This window comes from Plasmodium relictum, assembly GCF_900005765.1.
Source record: "Plasmodium relictum strain SGS1 genome assembly, chromosome: 12".
In the NCBI taxonomy this organism is placed as follows: Eukaryota; Apicomplexa; class Aconoidasida; order Haemosporida; family Plasmodiidae; genus Plasmodium; species Plasmodium relictum.
Window position 1 is genome coordinate 397,891 of NC_041690.1, and position 19,850 is coordinate 417,740.

The 19,850-nt window shown below is 19.7% G+C and overlaps 6 protein-coding genes across 6 annotated transcripts; 2 read left to right on the forward strand and 4 right to left on the reverse strand.

The window, feature by feature from the left end:
* Nucleotides 1-248: 248 nt before the first annotated feature.
* ATG12 (autophagy-related protein 12, putative) lies at nt 249-1,071 on the forward strand (the record flags this gene model as incomplete). Its single annotated transcript, XM_028677879.1, has 4 exons — nt 249-336; nt 586-716; nt 845-907; nt 1,015-1,071. The coding sequence occupies 4 exons, from the start codon at nt 249-251 to the stop codon at nt 1,069-1,071; spliced, it is 339 nt and encodes a 112-aa protein (XP_028534224.1).
* A 309-nt stretch (nt 1,072-1,380) lies between these two features.
* On the reverse strand, nt 1,381-2,734 carry PRELSG_1210800 (conserved Plasmodium protein, unknown function; the record flags this gene model as incomplete). The annotated part of the gene is made up of 3 exons (XM_028677880.1): nt 1,381-2,313; nt 2,380-2,573; nt 2,680-2,734. 3 exons carry the CDS (start codon nt 2,732-2,734, stop codon nt 1,381-1,383), a joined length of 1,182 nt encoding a protein of 393 aa, XP_028534225.1.
* An 80-nt stretch (nt 2,735-2,814) lies between these two features.
* Nucleotides 2,815-3,669, forward strand: PRELSG_1210900 (conserved Plasmodium protein, unknown function; the record flags this gene model as incomplete). The annotated part of the gene is made up of 3 exons (XM_028677881.1): nt 2,815-2,904; nt 3,152-3,226; nt 3,352-3,669. The coding sequence occupies 3 exons, from the start codon at nt 2,815-2,817 to the stop codon at nt 3,667-3,669; spliced, it is 483 nt and encodes a 160-aa protein (XP_028534226.1).
* Nucleotides 3,670-3,940: 271 nt separating this feature from the next.
* Nucleotides 3,941-4,552, reverse strand: PRELSG_1211000 (conserved Plasmodium protein, unknown function; the record flags this gene model as incomplete). Its single annotated transcript, XM_028677882.1, has 1 exon — nt 3,941-4,552. One exon carries the CDS (start codon nt 4,550-4,552, stop codon nt 3,941-3,943), a length of 612 nt encoding a protein of 203 aa, XP_028534227.1.
* A 754-nt stretch (nt 4,553-5,306) lies between these two features.
* PRELSG_1211100 (acetyl-CoA carboxylase, putative) lies at nt 5,307-8,468 on the reverse strand (the record flags this gene model as incomplete). The annotated part of the gene is made up of 1 exon (XM_028677883.1): nt 5,307-8,468. One exon carries the CDS (start codon nt 8,466-8,468, stop codon nt 5,307-5,309), a length of 3,162 nt encoding a protein of 1,053 aa, XP_028534228.1.
* A 785-nt stretch (nt 8,469-9,253) lies between these two features.
* On the reverse strand, nt 9,254-18,142 carry ACC (biotin carboxylase subunit of acetyl CoA carboxylase, putative; the record flags this gene model as incomplete). The annotated part of the gene is made up of 3 exons (XM_028677884.1): nt 9,254-9,500; nt 9,639-9,853; nt 10,055-18,142. The coding sequence occupies 3 exons, from the start codon at nt 18,140-18,142 to the stop codon at nt 9,254-9,256; spliced, it is 8,550 nt and encodes a 2,849-aa protein (XP_028534229.1).
* Between the last annotated feature and the right edge of the window lie 1,708 nt (nt 18,143-19,850).

A 19,850-nucleotide genomic window follows, 5' to 3' on the forward strand; every position in this document is an offset into this window, starting at 1 on the left:
AAAAATATTGAAGCATATGTTTTTATAAAATAGAGTTTATTTAAATAGATATATGTATATATATATATTTTTTTTTAAATTACTACCATTATTTTGAACTCATAAAAAAAAAAGGAGCAAGCAATTTATATCTAAATAAAAATTTTTTTTTTTTTTTATAAATAAGATTTAGGAAAAAAAAAAATAATAAATTTTATAAAAATATAATTATCAATATTTATTCCTTATTTATATTTTAGATTAAAAAAATGTCAGATACAATATATTATTATTTCCCTCATTTCAATAAAAAACCTGATATGCGAGAAAGTTTAAAGCTTAGACGAAATAAAAAAGGTAGAAAATAATACCGATTAAAAAAAAAAAATTTATCTCAAAAATTGTAATAATAAGCAAAACAGAAAATAAGTGTTTGCATTATATTTTATTTTTTTAAAATGATATTTTTTATTTTACATTATTTTATCATGTTTTTTATAATTTCATTCTTTTTTTCTTCGAGAATTTTAATTATATAATATTTTATGTATGCTTATAATTTCATTGCGATTTATTTTATACTTTTTTTTCTTTTAAATATAAAAGTAAAAGTAGTTTTTAGAAATATTAACGGAGATACGATATTAAAAAAAAATAAAATATTAATTAATGGAAACGAGACGCTAGCCTCTCTGTCAAATTTTCTTCAAAAAATTTTTAATAAAAATGAAAATATAGTAAGTGATCATATTTGACGTTTATATAACATATATACATATTTACATACATATATATATATATGAATAATATTCATCTATATTAATTATTTTTTTTTTAATAAAATTGATAAATGAATTTTTTTTAGTATTTATATATAAATAATACCATTAAACCAAATCTTGATGATTTCATTTATGATCTTTATGAAGTAATTCATTTTAAAAACTTAAAAACAATTATATATATATATATATATATATATATATATATATATATATATATATATATATATATATATTATTTCCTGATTTTCAGTTATATAAAATATCAGATAGTTTAAATATTTCGTATAGTTTTACACCAGCGTATTAGTAGGCAATAAAAAAAAAAAAAAGATAATTTGTATAAATATGTATTTTAAAATTATAAAAATTTTAGTAATTCCTTAAAAATATGTTATATAATTATATATGAATATGTTATGTATTGAAATAAAAAGAATGTATAAATAAATTAGACAATGAAATTAAAGTCTTTAAGGAATATTAACTAGAACATGTATCTTATTTATTTAATTTTTTTACAATATTTTGATTAACGCAGTTTTTTTATATTTTTTGACGTATTTTTTTTTTTTTTTAATAGAATATTTTTTTTTACATCTTTCATATTATTTATATCTTATTTATTTTTATTTATTTTTGAACTATTATCTTTGTTTGCTTTTTTACTTAAATTATACTTACTAGTAAAGCTAACAATTGCTTCATCATTATCACTACTGCTACTACTACTGCTACCTTTACTGCTGCTTTTGCTACTTTTATTAATACTTTTAATTTTACTAAAACCATTAGTTGATAATATAAAATTAGATTCTAGATTTTTATTTTTATTTTTTTTTTTGTTTAAATTATAAAATTGTGAATTAAAAATAGTATCTTCTTGTTCTTTTTTTTTTTCTTTCATTTTATATTCTTCATTTTTTTCCTCCCTTTTATTATTTTTTTTTTTTAAAATTTTAATATGTTCCATATGTTTTTTAATTTTTTCTTTATCATTTTTTTGCTCATTTTCTAAGTTTTGAATTTTTTCATTAAGATATATTATTTTGTTATTTTGTTGTTGTATTTTTTTTTTGTAATTTTCAATTTCTTCAATTTTTTCTTTAATAACTTGATTATATTTTTGAATTTTTTCTTCAAGAGTATTTATTCTACTTTCTTTTGTACTAATGTTTTCATTTATTTCATTTTGTCTTTTTAAATTACTACATAAATCTTGTTTATTTTTTGTATTTTCATTTTGAAGAATTATTAATTTATGATTTAAGTTTTTAGTATTTTCATTAAGAATATTTATTTCTCTATCTTTATCGTCCATTTTTTTTTTTAAAGTATTAATTTGTTCTTCCAAGTTAGATATATCAGTCTTTTTATGCTTATCTAAACTTATTAAATTTTTAATTTTTTCTTCTAATTCTTCTTTTTCTTTTTTAAATTTATTTAATTCTATTAATATTTTTTTTTCAGATTGTTTTAATTTTATAATCTCTTCCTCCTTCTCTACCCCTATATTTTGTAGCTCTTTACATTTTTTAATAAAGTTAATGATCTGAAATTTATAAATGCACATATATTATGTATAAATGTCTATGCATAATTATATATATATATATACTTGTGATGAAAATGATTCATTTTCCTGTTTAAGAGTGTTTATTTCATCTTTATTTTCAAGTAATATTAAATTTAATTCTTTTATTTTGTTAATTATGCTATCTTCTTCTATATTTAAACCATTTTTATTTTTATTTGAGTTAGAAAGTGAATTTTTATTATAGCTTTTTTTAATTTTTGTATCTTTCGTTTCTTCTATAATTATATAAGAAAAAATATTATATTTTATTTATTTAAGAAGTAAAATATATTTTTTTTTTCCCTTTTTTCTTTTTTTTATATACATAGTATTTCATTTAACTTTTTAATGGATATTCAGGAATTTTACTAAATTTTCTTCCTTTTATTCTATTCATTTAAATTAAAAAAAGATATATATATATTGTCTAGATATTCTGAAAAAAAAAATTCAATTAATTATATATATATAAGAAAAATGAATAATCTTGAATGTTTACATAAATTTGTTAACGCACATTCAGAAAATTTTTTACAAAGTCTTTATGCTGTCGTAGAAAGTTCTCAAGTAAGGGGAAAAAAAAAAAAAACGTATATATATATTTATTATCCAATTTTCATATATATATATATATAAATGAGAAATATAAAAATTAATATATATATATGTACTGTGATATTTATAATATATTATTTATATATTATTATAAATACATAAATTCTTTAATATATACATTATTAGCTCTTTGTTTTTTTCTAAACTTTTTTTGTCTTTTTATTTATAAATTTAATTTTTTTTTTTTTTTTTTTTATAGATAGAATGTCTTGAATGCCCTATAGAAAAAACAAGCACAGATAATTTTTTAATAAAAATATACATAAATAATATAGTAAGTAAAAATATTTACTCTTATATATATCAATGTGCAGATTAACAATATTATTTTCCTAGATGATTTTTCTACATATTTGTTAATTGTATGATGTTTTAAAATTTTTTCTTTTTTTATTTTAGATACATAACATTAGAACATTTTTATTAATCTGTATAAATGGATCAGTAGGAAACCTTCTTCATAATACAGAAATAGAAAAGAAGGAAAGAAGTTTTTATTTAAATGATGATGATAATGATACTAGTGAAATAAAAACAAAGGAGGAAAAATATTTTAATAATGAAAAAGCTAATGACAACGTTAATATAAATTTTGAAGATGATTTTTTAAGTAAATGTAAAAAAGTGCATAATATAAGAAAAAGTTTACAAAACGCACACATAAAAAAAAGTTGTTCTCTTAATTCACAAAATTATATATTAGATTATTATATATAAGAGTTATTTAATTAGTTTGTTACCTTTTTTTTTTTTTTTCCGCATATTTTAACAACAAAAAAAAGGATATAAAAAAAGTAAAAATTTATTAAATGCATAAAATAAACAAATAATAAAGAGAAATATGAAATATAATTATTTTTTAAAAAAAGAAATTTCATTAAGTTATAAATTGTTATAATTTAATAAATTATATAATTTTTTTCAAAAGTTCCTAAAAAAAAAGTAATTTTTGGAAAAATATATGTTAATTTGTAATTTTTAATTAGATTTAACTTTTTTTTTTTTTTGTTGAGATGAACACATCATCAAGTTGATAATTTTTGTAAATATCATCAAGCTCCTCATCTGCTTTACTTTCAAAATAATAATTTGATGTTATGTTAAAGTGCATCATATTATTAACACAATCAAAAAAATTTTCTACATTTCTTACAATACTATTTATTTTATTAGTTAATAATTCTCCAAAAGATCGTGAACTATAAATTTTTCCATTAAAAATACAAAACATTTGTATGACTTTATTACAAATAATATTTTTTAATTTATATCTATGTATTAAAGAAATGTGAAATATTGAATTCGTATTATAATATATATGAATATTTACCAAATCACTTGGTTCATTATTCTTTAAAATATTTAAATTATCGTAAGTTACATCAAAAAAATAACCTTCTTCATCATCACCAATATTTTTACCTAATCTAATTTTTTCATTTAAAGATAAGTGGCTTCTTGATGTGTAAAAGGGAGATGTATAAAAATAGTTTAATGCATTCTCTTTATTATTTAATATGTTTTTTGATAAATATAAATTATCAACATATTCAATTTTATTTTCTTTTTTTAACACAGATTCGTAATAAGGCTCGTCCATCATATTATTTTTTGAAAAAATAATTTATTTTCAACTATTTTTTTTTAGTTTTTTATTCTTATTATAATGTTTATTAATATCTTTTCCTTTTTTTATTGATTTAACTTTTTTTATTATTTAAATAAAAATAGTTACAGTTTATAATATACTGCCAAACACTAGATTTTTTTTTTTTTTTTTGTTTGCTTTTTTTTATCAAAAAAAAAAAAAATCAAATTTTTGTTACACATTATCATTCCTATTGTTTTACTTAATATATTTTATTTTCATTAAAAAATAATTTTATATTTATGCAAATTAAAAATTATGATAGAATAAGAGTTTTTTCTATTTACATAAAAACAAAAAAAATTCACTTTTTAAGAAAATAAGAATAAGTTATAAACACAAATTAGTAACAAAAAAATATAATATTATATGTAATTTTTAAAAAAATTGCAAAGAAATATATTTCTCCAATAGACTTTTTTTAATTAGTAATTTATAATATCTCAGCAAAGTGGTAAGAATATATAAAAAAAAAAAAAAAACATAAAATATATATTAATGTGATAATATTATTAATAAACAAAATTATAAAGAAAATAATTCTAAAAGCTAAAAATACTAAAAAAAAATGTTAGATATATATTTAAAAGAATAAAAAGATTTTTATATATATTTGATTAAAATAAAGAGCTTAATTTAAATGAAAAATATAGTTAATATATATGTTATTTTTAGGTACAGAAATGTTATATTTTCTTTTTTTTTTTTAAACAATTTTTAATTTATTCACTAATTTATTATAAAAAAAAGAACGAGAATTTTCTACTTCGACTATATCATCAACTAACATTTTAGTTTTTAAGCCAATAGAATTATGGTGTAAATTTATAAATTTATAAAATGCTTTTAGATAAAAAGGAAAATTTTTTTTTTTTAATTCTTCAATTTTTTTATTTATCTTAATAATTTGATTATTATCAATAGTTTCTTTTTTTTTATTTAGAAGATTAATTATCATGACATCGTTATTAATCATATAATCTGTTACATCTTTTTTATTATATTTTAGTTCACAAATACATTCATCACTTATTATACTACTTTCACTCTTGCTAGTACAATAAATCTCAATGTTTTTATTTAATGATTTTTCAAACAAAACATATGCAGCTCCTCTTAAAAATGAATTTTCTTTATTGTTTATTATATAAATATAAATGATATTACGAAAATTCATTATATTTTTTACTATAGTTATACAACTTGATAAAATATCATTTTCAACTTCATTTTTTCTTGTATCAATTCCATTTAAATCTAATAATAAGAAAATAGGTATATTTTCTTCTTTTATTTCATCTAAAAATGCTGCTATTATTTTTGCTTCCTTACTATTTAACAATTTTACATTGTTATTATTATCTTTTTCCTTAAAAAAATTTTTTTTTTTTTTTTTAATTTTTTTTCTTAATATATACATAACCATTTTTTTTTCTTTCTTTATTAACACTCTTAATATATTGTCATATTTATATAAATGTTTTGATATTTTTGTCATGTTTTCTTTATTGAAATATGCTTTTTTTCTCTTCATATTTAAATCGACATCTCTTTGTTGCACAGTATCATTTTCCAATGGATTTATATTGTTTATACTAGAGAAATTATTAATTTTTAATTTTTTTTTTTTTTTACTTTTTTTATTACTTTGCACTACACTTATAAATGACACAGGAATACCTCCTAATGTGGATCTTCCTATTTTAAGATTTTCATTATAAAAAAAAGTGATAGAATTTTTATCAAAAATACCATCAGATGAAAATAAATCTTTAACTCTTCTATTTACGTTATCATTATGAATATTATTATCCATATAATTTTGTTTACTAAACTCTTTGTTTAAATCTTTTGTGTAATTTATCCAAGATAAAATATTTGTTATTCCATCATAATCATTACCTACAATCATTTTCGAAAAGTTAATTTTTTCCATTATTTTATCACCACCAATTAATAGGTTCTCTTTTTCATATTTATTTCTTTTGTTAAAATTTGTGTATTTTTTTGTAATAATATTTATCATATGACTACTTAATAATAAAATTGTCGAGTTTTTCTTTTGAATAATTCTTTTACAAATAGTTAAAAGCAATGTACAAAATCCCACACATCTACTACTAACATAAGAAATTAAAACAGAATTTTCGCTAGCTAGTATGATTTTTTTAATTAAATTACTACATAGTTTTAAATTGGTAGAACCATATTCATTGTTCTTTCCTAGTATACTTCTTATAATATATTTTTTCTTATTATTTTCAATTATTTTTTCAAAAACAATATCATTTTTTATTTTTTCATAACCATCTTCCTCTACATAAAAGTATTCTATTCCCTCATTTTTTTTTTCTTCGTTTATCCATTTTACTTTTATATTATTTTTTAGAATATCTAGTATTTTTATTTCAGCTCCTGAATTATTAGCTATATAAATGAGGGGAATTTTATATATAATAATTAAATCAAAAATATTTTTTAAAAGATTAAGTTCTTCATAGCCGTATGAACCACCTCTTACAATTACATTATCAATTAAAATAATAAATTTTCTTCCTTCTGAGTATAGTTTTGTTTTTATAAAAAACAAAAATGCATTAACACTTTCATTTCTATTTTCTATTTTGTTGTATTCATTTAAAACAATAGTACTACTTAAATCATAATTGCCATTATAATTACTTAAAATATTATAACTATTATGTATCTGGTTATTAGAGATATTATTATTATTATTATTATTCTTATTTAAATTTCTATCTTCAATATTATACTTACTGCTTTTTATATTATAATCAAAAAAAGCACTATTTGTATTATTGAACTGACATACTTCTGATGTTCTAATTGCATTATCTTTTAAGTTATTTTCCTCCTCACAATTAACAATCTTTTTAACATTTGCATTAGAGGAATCTACAACTAAAATTTCTCTTTTTATATCTTCACTATTATATTCAAGAGGATTAGCATTTAAATTTAAATGAAATAAAGAATCATTCATTTCGTTTTCATTTAATAGATGAAATAAATTTTCTTTTTCATTAATATTTCTGTGACATTTATTTAAGTCATAATTTATAAAAGATATTTTGTTTTTTCTTATAAAGTCAATATTTTTCGTATTTGAAATGTTACATATTTGTTTAAAAGCTAAAAAATTAAAATAATATGCATTATTAAATATGGAAGCCTTAAAAATTTCTATAAAGTCATATATATAAGGAGTATTTATTCTTTTCGCTTTAATTCTATTTTTTAAGAAACTATTTATATCAAATATATTCTCATCAAATATCATATTTGATCTTAAACTTATATAATGTAATTTTTTTTTATTAATGTTTTCTTTGCGTATGTTATCTACGCTTAATTTATAAGGGTTGAATTGGAAACAACCATTTATAGTATTAAAATCTATATTCACTTCTTTTAATATATTAAAATGGAGATAATTATTGTATAGAATATTAGTTATTAAATAATTGTTTATAAAAATGTTAATATAACTTATTCCATTATTATGAAAAAAAAAATATCTTTTTAAAAAATATATATTTATTTCTTTTTCTATAGTAAGCATACGTTCGTCAACATATTTATCATTTGTCTCTATACACATATATAGCATTTTAAGATAAGTTTCATAGTTTCCGAATTCTTTTTCTTTACTTATTTCATTTAAAAATAAATCAAGAGATTTGCTTATCTCGTAATTATTATCTTTTTTAATAATAAATAAAATTCCATTTTTCTTCTCAAATTTAGGAGAACTTCCTAAAAATACATGAATTTTCTGAAATTTTTCTAATATTCTAAAATTGTAAAATTTTCTTAAGAAACTCAATTTATTGCATAATAGTTCCATTATTTTTTTTTCATTTAATTGGTAATAGATATATATAAAACAATAATTTGCTATATATAAATTATTGAAAAAACTCTAAATAGTAATTCACATTTTTTTTTTTACAAGATGTAATTCATTGAAAAAAATATAGAAATTAATTCAATTTTTTTGGGATAGTAATATTTTTGCAATATAATACTAAAAGAGTATTAGCATGCTTTTTGTTAATAAATTTTTGTTAAAAGTAAATCAAATATTAAGCATTTATATTTTAGTATATTAACAATTAAAAAATAATTTTATCATTTTTAATGTATTTCTTATTTCGTATTTTTTTTTTTTTTTCTATATGAAAAAAAAAACTAAGTCTTACGTTTATTTTAGTAATTTACTTTTTTTTTTAACAAAAAAAAAAAAGATAAATACAAATAAAAAAAATATTCATTCATATTAATTATATTTTTTTAGCTTTTAACAAATATAAAAATATGTATTGCTAAAAATAAATGAAGAAGATTATGTATATATATATATATTATTTAATATATCTTTTAATGATAATTTTAATTTTAAAAAGATACGATCATTCATGAATTATAAAAATAATTAAACATGCATACACATATATAAATATACGTATGCATACATATAAAATTAAAAATAATAATAAGCTATGACAAAAGGAAATAAAAAAAGATGCTATATATTTATAAGATAAAATTAATAAGGAATTTTTATAAAAATTAAAAAAACATAAAAAAAAAAATACGTATTCATATGTATTCACTGAATGAAAAAAATTATTATTTATATGAATTAATTTGATTAATGAGTTGTGTTCTTTGTTCTTGTGAGAGAATTTTAAAGGCGTTGTAAAAATTATTTAAAGTTTTTTTGTATAATATGTCATTAGATATTTGCTCTATTTTTTTCAAAGTGTTTTCATTTAGAAATTTTCTACAAGCTTCATAGTCATCTTCCTCAGATACGCTAATATCATCTATAATATTCTTTATTTCTTCTGATTTAATTAAGTTACCATACTTTTTACTATAAAAAATTAAAAATATTAAGATAATTATTTATCATGCTAAAAAAATTTAATAAAATATATTAAAAAGAAAAAAAAAAGGAAAACTCAAAAAAATTGTAAATGTAATATTATATGAATTCACATAATATTTTTACTTTAATATTTTTATTAGTAATCTTCTTAGTAAGCGATAATAAAAAAAGGAACGAGCTTTTTTCCATGGGACAATTTTTTTTATTACTCCTTTTGATTTCATACAAGTAGACACATCATGTAAGTCTGCATACTTATGACATACTTGTAAATAAAATGGTAAAAGTTCTTTTTCTTTTTCTTCTATTTCTTTTTTTATTTTAGATATTTCCTCTCCCTACATAAAAAAAAAAAAAATTTATTTTTATAATACATTTTTACATATATTAAATTAGCTTTCTATTTAAATAATATACATTAAAACATTTATAGAAATACATAAATTGAATAAAAGAAAAGAAAACAAAATTTTTTTAATATATATTACAAGTAATATGCATATTTTTTTTTTTTTTTTTTTTTTAATTAATATATGTACCTGAGCATTTAATAATTTTTGATTTAACTCTATTATTGAAGAATCAATGTTATGCATTAATTTTCTAATTTCTGGAAATCTAAACTTAATTTCAACAATTCCAGGAGGTTCTAATATACCACCCTTGCTAGTTGTGTCTGCATACATTTCAATAATTTGACTATTCAACGTTTCATCAACAACTACCCAGGAACCACCTCTTAACTCTCCAAAAATTGGTATATAAACAAAAACAGGATGCTTATAATTAACTAACTGATTAACTATCATAGAACCAAATTTTAAAATACTATTGAACATATCCATGGAACCACCAGAAAAACCTCTCCAATTAGCGAAAACAAATAAAGGCAAATTTTCCTTATTAAAATCTTCAATAGATTGAGCAGTTTTATATGAATTATCAGGAAAAAAAACACAAGGAGCCTGAGGAGATTTTACTGATTTTGTTTTTAGAACTGGGTCACATGGAACAATTTGTGTTACTAAATTTTTATTAACAGCAATAAAACCAACTGGTATATTACCTAATTTCCCTCTCCCTGTTATGATACCTTTTCCCCATTCATTCATATATTCAAAATAGCTATTTTTGTCTAGGAATCCTTGTTTTGTATCAGTCCCTTTTATTAAATCGACGATATTTGCATTATCTATATAATCTGCATCAATATCATTAATCTTAATATAAGATTTATTACTATTTTCTCCGTTATATAATGGCTCCACAAACTTAATATTTTTTTTATTCTCACGTCTCAAATATTCAGTATTTACCTTATTTTTTTCAGAGGTTTCTTCCATGTTATTTGATATATTTTCATCTAGATTGTTAGCATTTTTTTCCATATGTCTTTTTTCATTTTCACTACTTGCAAAATTATCATAAGCTTTTGTGGACGCTGAATGATATTTATATTTTTCATTTCCACGTTCTTCTTGTTCTCTTTCAATAATATCATAATAGTCATTACTTGTTTTAGGCACATAAGATAACCATTTAATAATTTTATCTACTCCATCTTGATCGTTTTCTGCTTGTAATTGTGAAATTCCATTTCTCATCATAATGTTTACACCTCCCAATTGTTCATTACTAACGTAAACCTTTTCACCTAATAGTTTATTTAATGCATTAAAACCAGTTAATAAAAGAGAAGATCCTCTTTTCTGAATTGTCCTTTTACCAAGTCTTACTAAGTATGCACCAATTCCAACACTTCTACCTGTAACATAAGATAATGTAAAAATTTCTTCATAAGCTTTTGATGTTTCTCCAGCAATTAATCCACTGCCTCTTAAATTTTCTACACCAACAGGATTTTTCAAATCTCCTACAATACCATCAATAATATATCTCTTCTCATTATTTTCTGTAACTTCTCTTAAAAATACAATGTCCTCTTTTGCCATTTTATTTTTCACATCTTCAGTTATATAAATATAATTATAACCTAGTTCCTTCTTGTTTTCATCCTTCCAATTTACTTTTATTTTGTCCATTAAAAAAGTATACAAACCAATCCTAGCACCAGAATTACAAGAAATGTAAATACGTGGAATTTTTTTTTCCCTTGCATAACTTGATATGGCATAAAATAACTCATCTTCTAAAATACTAAAAGATCCACCATATGTAGTAATATCATTTAATATAACAACTATATCTCTTCCTTTTCTATATTCATCTGTTTTTATGTTCATCAATAAACCAATAACACTCATTTTATTTTGCCCTAGATCCAATTTGTTCGATAAATATAGTGATTTTTTTATTTTGATTTCATAATCACTTAAATTATCGTAATTCTCAAATAATGGACTATCATTTACATTCTCTTTTCTTTCATCAAAAACTTCATTTGGACTTCTTTCAGTAATATAGTCTAATTTAAATTCTTTTATATTATTAATATAATTAAAATTGTCATTTAAATTTTTATTCATTCTATTTAAGGATATATTTATTAATTTAATAAAATCGTAAGCATATATTGTGTCAGTATCTCTTGCTCTTTTTCTTTTTAAATATAAAGTATCAATTTTGAAGTTGTAATTATCTACTTCTTCAATAATGTTTTTTTCATTATCAAAAAGAACATGCAATTTCAATAACTTCTCTAATTTCAATTTCGGTCCCGATTTTATATCTTCACTTTGTTTGCTATATATTTTAATATAAACATCATTAACATAGTTTTGTATAAATAGTTCATTGTATATATTAAGAAATTTTTTGAATACATCTTTAATATTATTGATTTCTTCAATATTATCAATTATTACACTATATATAATATAACTACTTATTTTGCTATCTTTAACTAATGAGTTCATTCTATTCATTTCTATTTCATTTAATGATTCTTTTAATTCTAGCATAAAATAGGTATAAATTAATTTTTTTTCTTCTATAATTGCATTTCCTTTTTCATTCATATCATTACTTTCTAATTTTTGAATTTTGTATTTATTTAATTCTTTCAAATCATTTATATCGATTACCTTTTGAGCAAATAAAGATGTATTTTTATTGTCGTTCTTATATAAACCTAAGAAGACCTTTGTTTTATTAAACTTTTTTTCAACAATATTCTGTATTTTATAATTTTTCAAAATCTCTTCAAAAGAGAATACATGTTTTTCAAAAGGTAACAAATTCAAGTTCTCCTTAATTTCTGTATTTGTTAAGTTCACTGATTCTTTGCTTTTCCATTCATATACATCACCGTAACTATTCGTGGAATAGTTATACACATATAAATTATTACATTCTCTCAATAGGTTATTAAAATTATTTCCAAGAGAACTAAAAAAATTATTATTTTTATTTATAATATGTATATTATTTAAAGGAGTATCAATTTTTAATTCTTCCTTTAATATATTATTTATATCTATTGTATCTTTTTCATTTAAAATTAAAATATTATCAAATTTTGAATTATTTATTGAAAATTTCAAGAGATTGTTAGAAACCCATATAGTTTTAATATCAAAATATTTATATAAATTTTTTAAATATATTTCTAGAAATATGTAATTCTTCTTGTAATTGAATAAGGAAGGAACAAACATATGAATATCGCTGGGATCTTTCAAAAGTATCTCTATTATTTTTTCATAATTGTTATTATTCAATAACTCTTCAAATTTAGTATAATTTATATTATTAATTTTCATGTAAGTATATAATTCCTTTTTTTTATCCTCCTCAATTGTATTATAATTTAGTATGCTTTTAAAATGTTCATTAAGTTCATGGTGCTTATTTATATAAATTATTAATATTGATAATAAAACTATATTTCCAAATAATTTTCCTTTGAATGTTTCTAATATTTTAATTTTATCTAAAATATATGATGGTAATCTATTTTCTTTAACATTTATTAAATGTGATAATAGCCTTTCTACAAACTGTATACTTAAATAATTGTATGTATATGCATGAATAATTTCATACTGTTTTTTTTTATCACTTATACTGTTGTATAAAATATCATATATTTCTACTTCTGTTATATTTTCTTTTTTCGAGAATAAAACATTGTATTCTATAAATTTCTCTAATATGTAATTAGAGTTATGAAGAAAATTATCCTCTTTTAATAATTTTTTAAAACATTCCTCATAATTTTGCTCATAACCTTTTAATAAATATTCTATTCTTTTTATGTTGGGTATATCTAATAAAAATTTGCTATTTTTTGATGTATTACTAGATGCTTCATTATCATTCAATTTGAAACTATTTGATGAGTTGTCATTTGATGAATTATCATTGGGTATGTTATTATTTGTTGTGTTTTCATTGGATGTATCATTATTTGATATTTTTTCATTTGATGTATTTCTAGTAGAAACAATTTCACATGATAAATTGTTATTAGATATATTGTTATTAGTTGCATTATCAGAAGATAAATTATCATTTGTTAAATTATTATTCGATAAATTATCATTAGTTAAGTTTAAAGCGGTTAGGTTATTTGTCAAATCACTTTCTATTGAATTATTACTAACCCAATTATTCATAGAATCACTATTAATTGAATTATAATTTGTAGAAATATTTATTAAATCACTGTTAGCTGAATTATTTGTTGCATTATTATTATTAGGTAATGAACTAACATTGGGTGCGTTAAAATTGGTTAAATAAGTTTTCATACAATTTAATTTATTATTTAAATAATTCATTGGTATTATTTTTTTATCATTATGATTTTTATGAGAAAATAATCGAAATATTTTCTTTTTTTGTTTCATAAATAGTCTTTTTTTTTTATTTTCTCCAGATGATATCTCTTCTTCTTCATAAATTAAATCATCTGAATTGTTTATTCCTTTTACAGATAATGTATCCCCTTTTGTTAATATTTTATGTAAGTTATTAACATTATTTGATATGCTTCCTGCTACCCTTTGCTCTTCATTTAAAGGTGTATTATTTTTTTCTTCGTTTAATTTTAGAGTTTTTATTTGTGCAAAAGAATTATCCGTATCACTATTCGCATTGTTATTTTCATCAATTTGCTTCCTATCTGAAGAAAATAACGAATCTTTTAATTCATAAGCATATTTATTTGATAAATCTAAATGACCATTAAAAAGTTCAATTTTATTTTCTTCTTCCCCTTTTGAACTTTCTCCTTTTTCTATTATTCCCAATAAATCACCTACTTTAATTATACTTCCTTCTGATTTTTTATGTCTTAAAATTCCCGTTTCTGTTGATTTAAAAGTCATAATCATTTTCATTGCTTCTACTTCAATATAATCATCATTCTTTTTTACTTCTTCTCCATCATTTATTAAATACTTCACTATCTTTCCATTAGTATTAGATATTAAATGAAATGGATTACTCATTTTCGGAATATATATATTATCTTTCTCTAAATTCATATGTATGCCTAAACTATCTTCTGAACAAGTATATATATATGTTTGGTTATGAAAACTTGCAAATACTTTATTATTTTCTTTATCATATTCTGCTAATACTTCTATCTCCTGACCATTAATTTCTAGTTTATATAAATTTTCACCAATATTAAATCCTTTAAAACTATATTTCACATTTTCAAATACCATATCAAAAATATAGGGATTTTTCATTTTTTTTTTAAAGCTGAATGTATTGCCATTTTCTTCTTTTATACCGATATCATCTCTATTTAAGTTATCTTCCACCTTTTCTTTTTCACTCATAAAATAAGCAATAAGCTTAAATATTGTTGCACATAATATTATTATATGGTAGGTGTTATAATATACATTTTTTTTTTCTTTTATTATAGTATCTAACCAATTTGTTGTTATATTATTATCAATAAAAGCTTTGGATTCTAGAATTTTCGCCAAATATTTTGTAACGGTTTTAATTTCTCCATCTATATTTAATTTTCTTAATGATAAGATCAAATTTTTTCTAGCTATTTCTCTAGTCTCCCCTTTTGCAAAAATGTGACCTATTTGAGAATCTGAAAACTCATGAACAAATCCATTATTAATAGAAAAATAACCCCATACATCGCTTGAATTCTGAAAATTTATTCTTTTTACTTTTCCTGAAGTTGGTTTAAAACTATCATTACTATTTTCAGCTGTAATTCTTGCTGCGATCACATAGTTATTTACATAAGGCCTATTATTATAAAAATCGAAAATTTCAACATCTTCTAAATTTTTTGTTTTTAATGCGTTCATATTAGTAGGCTTATTAGAAAGATTAGAAATATTAGATATTCCAGAAATATTAGAATTGCTATTCAACATATTTTTTTCATTAAATTTATTTCTTCCTTCCTTTTTTATGTGAAATAAATTTTTGTTAGTCTTTTCCTCAATTTTGTATAAATTTCTAATATCTTCTATATTTTGAAGAGGAATTCCCATAGCTACTTGAAGTTGAATAGAAATGAGATTACTGTTAGTTATTCCTTCTGATACAGGATGTTCTACTTGTAATCGAGGATTTAATTCTAAAAAATAATATTCATGTTTTACTTGATCATACAAATATTCAACAGTTCCTGCTCCTCTATATTTAATCATTTTCGTCAATCGTATTGATGATTTTTCCATTTCTCTGAAAATATCAGGTGGAACAATTAAAGGTGGCCCCTCTTCAAAAATTTTCTGAAATCTTCTTTGAGTGGTACAGTCTCTACCACTTAATGAGCAAACATTACCATACATGTCTCCTACTACTTGTATTTCTATATGTCTAACATTATTGCATACTTTCATTAAAAATATTGGAGAATTTGGCAATTCGTTTTGTACTTGTTCATATGCCTTTTTAATTTCGTTTTCATTTTCCACTTTTCTAATACCTTTACCTCCACCTCCTTGTGATGCTTTTATCATAACAGGAAATCCAATTCTTTTACATTCATTTATACATTCTTCTAAAGAATGAACAGTAGCTTCATTATATATATCTTCGCTAATGTTATTCTCAAAATCTTTTATTTTAATATCATCACCACTCCATTTTACAACAGGTACATTCACACTTTGAGCTAAAATATTTGCCGATATTTTGTCTCCTAATGCTTTCATAACCCTTCCAGTAGGTCCTATAAATATTATGTTTTCTTGTTCTAATAATGTGGATAATAAGGGATTTTCTGAGCTATGTCCCCATCCAGGCCAAACAGCATCTACCTTTTCTTTTTTTGCAATATTTACTATAAGTGGTACATTAGCATAATTATTAATATTTTTTCCTGGTGGAACTTTTATTACTTTATCAGATAAAGAAATATATTTTGCATTACTTTTAATATCGTCTTCAGTAGCTAATACTATAATTTTGATCAAATTTTCATCATAAAAATTTTTAAATAACCATTCTTTTAAAGATAAAATACATTTTAATGCTGCCATTCCATTATTTGCAATTAACAATTTTTTTATAATTTTATCATTTTTATTGTTTAAAAAATTAAAATAGGGATATCTTCGTTCACTTATATAATTTACATATTCTTCAAATGCTTTTTTTTTTATTTTGTTTTTTTCTTCATAAGTTAGAAAATCTGCCTTTCCTTCTAAGATACTAAACTTATTATCATTGTTTGTAGAATTGTCCAATATTTTATTTTCTTTACTATTTACATCTTCTTCTAAAATATCTTCTTTAGTTACGTTATCTCTATTTACCGATTTTGAATAAATTGTACATTTATGATTATTGTTATAATGCATATTGTCACTATTAATTTTATTTTTTTTTTTTAATAATGGAAAATTATTAGATATCTTAAAACTATAAAATAATTTATTTAAATTTTTCTTTTTTTTCTTTAAATTTACCTTATTTATTATTCCATTATTTGACAAAATATTCTCTGAATTATCATATAATACATCACTTTTTGATTTACTAAGAGAAGGATTCATTAATTCCCCTTTACTTAAATTTTGTATAGAATTATTTTTCGTGTTATTATTATAAACATTATTATAATTAGAATTATAATCTGACAAGTGTTCCAAGTAATATATATTTCTGTTGCATTCACTCATAGATTCGTCATTATAATCAATTGCATCAATTGAGTAATTTTCATTAATATTGTCTTGAATATAATTATCATTAGATGTAATACTTAAAAAACTTTTTTTAATTTCATTTCTTTTAGATCTTGTGTTAATTCCATTTTCAGTAGAGTATGCTTCATTAAAATTGTCTTGAATATTTTCTTTTTTATTGCTTGATGCGTTTTCAAACGTGTTAGAGCTATTATGAAAGTTTAATGAAGATGATGAATTCCTAGAATCATTCTTTGGAAAATCTAAATATTTAGATTTATTGTTTTTAAAAAAAGAATGAAATATTTTAGTTCCTTTTGATACAAATAAAGGAATTTGTCTATTTCTATGATTACCATTCAAAATATTATGGTTCCCTTTTAAGTTATAACATATTTCTGTAGCTTCTTTTTCATTAAAATTATTTTTATTAGCATTATTATGCATGTGTAAATAATGAATATTTCTATTTTTTATACACTCTACAAGATTTTCAAATATTAGAACAAACAAAAATAATGAAAAAAAATGTTTAATCATTTTTTTGTTTTACTCCATTTATGTTTATTTTATTTTTTGTTAACATTTCAAGTATACTATATATTTCTATTTCTTTATTACTTTTAAATATATCCTTATTTTCTCACTTTTTTTTATATGCTTATTCTTTTTTAACATAAACATATATATTCTTAATTTTTTTTTTTTCTTTATATATATATATATATATTTTTACTTTTTTATAGTTTTTTTTTTGATATTTTTTATTTGTATCATCAAATGAAATTTTTTTTTTTTTTGGTATTATTATCTTAATTAAACAAACATATTTTGTGAATATAAACAAAATTTAATGAAAAAAAACAAAAAGCTAAATATAAATAATAAAAAAAAAAAAAAAAAAGAAAAATCAACATAAAACAATACTAAAATTGGTAATATTTATATAATAAAAACCATATCATTTTTGTATTATTTTTTTCTAATTTTCAAAAAAAAATATTATAGTATTAAAACAAATTTATATTTAATAACTGTAAGAATTTAATGGTTTATGTATCTAGAATTTCACAAATGTCCTTTTTTTTTTTTTTTTAATAAAAATTAATATGCTTAAAATTTTTTTTATTTTTTCTAACATTCTTGTTTTTTATTACTTTAATATATATTTTTTTAATTTTACTAAACATTATTATTTATTTCACAATTTTTTTTTTTAAGTATTACAATTCTTTTTCTTTTCTGCGACATTCGTAAAATTTTTCTTTTTTATTGCAAAATATATATTTCAGAAGTTGCATTATGCATTTAAAGCTTTCTTATTTTTACGTTTATCTCGATATAAAATTAAAATGATGAATATTATATAAAAAATATATGTAAATTTGAAAAAAGAAAAAAAACTTATAATTTTATATAACAAAACGCATACATATATAAATACACAAGTATATAAATACATAAGTATATAAATACATACATACATACATACATACATACATACATACATACATACATACATACATACATACATACATACATACATATACATACATACATATACATACATACATACATATATATATATATATATTAATTTGCACAATTCTAAAAAATTTTAAAATTTAAAACATTTATTGAAACCTGAAAGCATTTTGAAGTAAGCAAATTACATAAATACTTATTTTTTTTCTTTTTATACGTGCAATTAGATTATTTTAGCGCTTTTCATTTTTGTCTAAAGCATATACTTATATATATGCTACTTTTACTAAAAGTAAATTATATGTGTACATATATATAAATATAAATGCATATATATACACATGTATATATAGATAAATAATCTAGTGCCTTAATAAAATTACGACAAATTCAACAATAAAAAAAATTTTTTTAAAAGAAAAAACTTAATACCAATATATATATATATATTAAATAAAATTATTCATATATATATTAACAAATGTTAATAGATCATCAAAATGTTAACTATTTTCATTATAAATAAAATTAAATGAGTAAGGGGAATAAATCGCTTTTTTTTTATCTTGCATGCTTTGATATATTTTCAGATCATGTAGAAACTCAAATAATTAAAGGATACTGGGAATTTTAATAAACAATAATGAAATAAAGATATAATAAAATAAAATAAATAATATAAAAAAAAACTCCTATTTAAGTCCTAAAATATGTTAATAAAAAGAATAAAATGATATATTAATAGAAATATTTAATATATTAA